Source organism: Chiloscyllium plagiosum, chromosome 6 (assembly GCF_004010195.1).
Source record: "Chiloscyllium plagiosum isolate BGI_BamShark_2017 chromosome 6, ASM401019v2, whole genome shotgun sequence".
Classification (NCBI taxonomy): Eukaryota; Metazoa; Chordata; class Chondrichthyes; order Orectolobiformes; family Hemiscylliidae; genus Chiloscyllium; species Chiloscyllium plagiosum.
Window position 1 is genome coordinate 55,959,070 of NC_057715.1, and position 5,677 is coordinate 55,964,746.

A 5,677-nucleotide genomic window follows, 5' to 3' on the forward strand; every position below is an offset into this window, starting at 1 on the left:
GTGTATGGAATGAGCTGCCAGAGGATGTGATGGAGGCTGGGGCAATTGCAACATTTAAGAGGCATTTGGATGGGTATATGAATAGGAAGGGTTTGGAGGGATATGGGCCGGGTGCTGGCAGGTGAGACTAGATTGGGTTGGGATATCTGGTCGGCATGGACGAATTGGACCGAAGGGTCTGTTTCCTTGCTGTACATCTCTATGACTCTCTGACTCTATGTTGCAATCAAAACTATAGTCAATACTTCAATTGAGATCGAACTGGTATTCTGCATAACATATTAAAATAAAGAACTGCAGATGCTGGAGATCTGAAACAAAAATAGAAATTTTTAGAGAAACTCAGCAGATCTGGCAGTAAAAATGGAGAGAGAAACAGAGTTTCGAGTCCAGTGACCATTGGAAGTGTTAACGATGCTGCCAGATTTCATTTGTTTCTCCAGTAATCTGTTTTTGTTTCAGCATTCCATAACTTCGGTGCTCTCATATTTTCTGTCCCCATAATTACAACCTTCAATTGTCTCATGTCGGCAACGTTCTGAATTATATTGTCATGATTTTCCCTGTGACGATATCCAGCTTTATTATTCAGCGACGATCCGACCCCTATATGAAAATTGTTCAACATGGTATTATTGTGGAAAGCACTTATCAATGTGTTGCGAACTCAGAGATTTTCCTTATCAAAGGGCAACGTCCCTGGGCGCAATACACTTTTGGTACATTAAAACACAATACTAATATGCATCTTTATCAAATGGACAAATGCAAGCCTGAATGTTTTTTTAACAAAAGTTCTTCAATATCTATAACAGAATATAATAGTAATCACAGTTTTATTTCGTCAGTTTCACATATAAAGTTGCGACCATGATTATGAACAACCGCACTGACCACAGCAGAGAAACAGCCAAGAGCTCGCAAGTTGCCGGAAATAACTCCAAACAGTCTGGCTAATATTTGTGACTGCCTTACGTATGTTCATTCAATTTGAATGTGATTATGCATATCTCGAGGGGCACACAAATCGAATATGTAAGTTATTTCTGCACTGCAACACGAGACTGTCACTGGTGATCTGGAGAACTTAAAGAGCAAGGAATAAACTGACAAGCCAGGAGGGAGGCAGTCTCCCGGTCAAAGGCACAGCCTTTGGATTGGCCCTGGACGCTTTCGGTAAGGTTCAGGGCTCAGCCCAGAGAGCTCGGCAGCGCCGCCTCCCTGCTCAACTTTCACTGGCGGTTGCTTTGGGAACACAGCAATGTGTGGCGATGTCAGGAGCAGCAGCACTCTCGGTCACGTTAAACTGAGAAGGAGACGTCTTTCACCTTCAGCGGAATAGTTGGGACTAAGATGTATAATCTTTTGGGGCTTCGAGACAAATACTTTAGACATTGATCTGTTAATATTGTGGTGTTCGCGGCTAACAGATGATTTCATTCCATTTGTGTCGATTGTCCGACAAGAAATGGCGTTAAACAAGATTAAGTATTAAATCAACTCAAAGTGACCGAACTGTGGCAGAGACGATCGCTGTTCGTCTTAAACGTTAACCGTTCTGCTTTTCCAGCTTTTCAGCAGCAGAACTAGGAAATCTTGACCACTGGAGATGAATTGGTTTTCGACACTGGATTTGTTGGCGCTTTGCTTAATTTTCTTCCAGCATAAGTTCGGCGCTGTTAAAGGATATGGGGACGAAGACGAACGGAGATGTGATCCTATCAAAATAGCAATGTGCCAGAATTTGGGCTACAATGTGACCAAAATGCCGAATCCATTGGGTCACGAGTTACAAACAGACGCCGAGTTACTGTTACAAACTTTTACACCTTTGATTCAATATGGCTGTTCCAGTCAACTGCAGGTTTGTAACATTGGACGACAGAATATAAAATGTTTCTCAGAGTATATCTGTTGTTGTCAGTGCGCGGGCACGTTTATTGAGTTGACTTCAAATAGTCTGTGAGAGTTGGGAAATTGCCGCTATTGCCAGAAAGCTCCAAGTAATTAGAACATGAGGGTTGCTAACTTTGGATCGTGGCTAAAACTTCCTGAAACACTAATATATATTGATGTAGGACACATGAGGAATATGACTTGATTTCAAATGACGTAGTTTAGAACATATACAATCCTGATACAAAACGTTGACTACCTTTTTTTGCAATATAATTTCAATTCAATAAAGAGCTAAAACACAATGGAAATGTGAATATACACAATTTTTTTTGAAAAAGTTTAAAGAGGTGACCTATATTTCCATCATACGTGCAGTGCTTTTCCATCTTTCGATGGCAATTAAAATCTTCCCTTATGCCAAGTAGACGTTGGAACAAGAGACAATTATGTGATGGTTTTCTTCGAAAGGATCCTTCAGATATTCAGCAATTTATATGCCCGCTTGACGGGCAAGTCTCTGCACAGGAGTTGATTTATGCTTAAGACGGACTCTTGCTTTCCTTACTAATAATTCATGTTAGTTTGTTCGGTGCTTTTCTGATGAAAGGTACTTGTAAATGTTGAACCGCGCTTTTGACGAAAGGCCCGTCAGCCGCGATTTCGCAGGTAAGTGATTAAGCTGTTCCCCCTGTGAGTCAGTTCATCGAAACGGTCATTCATTTGAGAATGAAATGGTTACCTTCCCGAGATTGAGACTGAACCGCACCGTACACAACGGCAGTACATAGCAGCTTGTAAAGATGTATCACGGGGGAGTGGAATTTTGTCGTGTTTGGTGTTTACTCTTTTGATTGATCACTTTGCTTTTCTTCACAGTTTTTTTTATGCTCTGTTTATGTGCCGATGTGCACGGAAAAAATCGACATCCCGATCGGCCCGTGCGGCAGCATGTGCCAATCTGTGAAGCGGAGATGTGAACCTGTTCTGAAGGAATTAGGTTTCTACTGGCCCGAGACATTAAACTGCAGCAAATTCCCACCGCAAAACGACCACAATTATATGTGTATGGAGGGGCCCGGGGACGAGGATGTCCCCTATCATACTAACAAAATATCCATCTCAGCAGAAGAGGAGTGTCTGAACATGGGGGGCAAGTTGGATAACTATATCTGGGTCAAGAGAAGTCTCACTTGTGCCCTGAAATGTGGTTACGATGTCGGTTTGTTCAGTAGATCTGCCAAAGAGTTCACAGACATTTGGATGGCAGTTTGGGCCAGTCTGTGTTTTCTATCGACAGCATTCACAGTTCTGACATTCGTCATCGATTCTTCTCGGTTCTCGTACCCAGAGCGACCGATTATTTTCTTGAGCATGTGCTATAATATATATAGCATTGCCTACATAGTGCGGCTTACAATAGGCAGGGAACGTATATCATGTGACTTCGACGATGCCGCCGAGCCGGTGTTAATTCAAGAAGGACTCAAAAATACTGGATGTGCCATTGTTTTCTTGCTGATGTACTTTTTTGGGATGGCGAGCTCCATCTGGTGGGTAATTTTGACACTTACTTGGTTCTTGGCCGCTGGTCTGAAATGGGGACATGAAGCAATAGAGATGCATAGTTCCTACTTCCACATTGCAGCATGGGCCATCCCAGCGGTGAAGACTATTGTTATACTAATCATGCGACTAGTAGATGCTGATGAACTCACGGGTTTGTGTTATGTTGGAAACCAGAACATTGATGCAGTCACTGGGTTTGTGGTTGCGCCTTTATTCACATATTTAGTCATAGGAACTTTGTTCATTGCAGCTGGCCTGGTGGCATTGTTCAAAATCAGATCTAATCTTCAGAAAGATGGAACAAAAACAGACAAGCTAGAAAGACTGATGGTAAAAATTGGCGTCTTTTCGGTTCTGTATACAGTACCTGCCACCTGTGTCATTGCCTGCTACTTTTATGAAATATCAAACTGGAACCTTTTCAAGTATTCAGCAGATGATTCCAATACAGCTGTTGAAATGTTAAAGATCTTTATGTCTTTGTTGGTGGGCATCACTTCTGGCATGTGGATTTGGTCTGCAAAGACATTACATACTTGGCAAAAGTGTTCAAACAGACTTGTGAGTTCTGGAAAAACGAAACGAGATAAACGTGGAGATGGCTGGGTTAAACCAGCAAAAGGCAGTGAAACTGTTGTATAAGTGTGTATATATATATATGGGAAGAAACATGTAATGGTGTCGCTTTTTGTTTGTTTACAAAAGCTTGATTTCAAAGCATCACAGAGAAATTTGCTGTGTCCCATCTCTTATAGAAACTTCAAAATAAGTGAGAATGTGCCTTTGTACTGAAGAAAATCAGTTGGAAACCAATGTACATTACTGAACAAAAATGTTTCCTAAGTCTACAATAAAATAGAATATGACTTTATATGAACATTTGGTCCAAGATTGTGGAATTTTATATCTTTTGTGTATTGTATTTTAGTAGTTCTTACTGTACTTTTGGAAAAGCAGTGTATGTAAACCAAAGAAAAGAGAGTAATACTGTAGTTCTTTAATGAAACTTTGGATAAATAACCGTGATACTCGAAAAGCATTACAATGTCTAAATAGATAGATCTGTGACAAAATTAGTTTTATTTTAGTTGAAGAACAACTCATCCATCTCATATAGACATTAAATTTGGTACACTGGAAATGTGGAGCTAAATATGAATGTGTGGTTGAAGCACCACCAATAGCCAACATTACAATCTAGACAACATGGTGTGCTATACCTCCTAATTTTTGGATAAATGAAGTAGGCTATTATTTACAAATGTTTAAGCACAGAAGTGGGTCTGCTGGTTTTATGTATTATTCTGCATGAATATTTTAAACATAACGGAATGACCTGTGTGAAGAAATGTTTGTCAGGTGCTTGAAATTCTCTGAGCCTTAAATGCAAATTGACTGCAAGCTGCTTCATTCAGGGCAACACTGAAGGATATTTTCTATGTTTTGCTGTGACAGGCTCCCCAGGGATCCATCATAACTAATTCTTTGAGCACTGTTGGTTTTAAGCTTCTAAAATTAAAGATCTATTAAGAGAACCCAGTTGTTTATGCAATTGTATAATTTAAAAAATCAAAACTTTACTCAAGGTGCACGATCAAACTAAACATAGTAAGTTTGAGAAATACACAGTGGGTAAGTCAGTGTTGTAAGAATAAAAGGCACAGTTAGGACACTTCGAATATTTTAGTGGGATAATCTTAACTTGAAATGTCATAATTTGTCTCTATTTGCAGTTGTGATTCCTAGCATTTTCTGTTTTTATACAATTGTATACATTTCACTAAAGAGGCAGAAGATCCAAGAATAAGTATTTTCCATTCAAAATAGATGGGGATGAGTAATACGTACCATACAGAAGCTTCAATCATTTTAATGTATGTTGCTACTTTGGATCAGACTCAGAGCCATATCCCTGTAAACATTCTACCATCTATATGTTTTATATTTCCCAATCCTACAGTTATACTTGCAATATTCATCATTCAAATTTCATAGAGCAACAACCTTTCAAGTAATATGATATGTTGGAAACTGCTGATATGTTTTGTAAGTGACTAGTGAAATTCAGTACTCAAAAGTTTAACCATGGTGATATTTAGTTGATAGCTGTAGGTTCAAAACTGTTGAGGGATAAAGAGATATTATTCTCTATTGATTAATATCACAGAGGATACAACCCAAACTAAATCTTATTTGTTGTATTGAGCTCTGT

General features: G+C 39.4%; 1 protein-coding gene across 1 annotated transcript; it reads left to right on the forward strand.

Moving 5' to 3' along the window:
• The first annotated feature begins 879 nt into the window (after positions 1–879).
• Positions 880–4,988, forward strand: fzd4 (frizzled class receptor 4). Its single transcript, XM_043691566.1, has 2 exons — positions 880–1,864; positions 2,776–4,988. The coding sequence occupies exons 1-2, from the start codon at positions 1,610–1,612 to the stop codon at positions 4,105–4,107; spliced, it is 1,587 nt and encodes a 528-aa protein (XP_043547501.1). The 5' UTR covers positions 880–1,609; the 3' UTR covers positions 4,108–4,988.
• Positions 4,989–5,677: the final 689 nt, after the last annotated feature.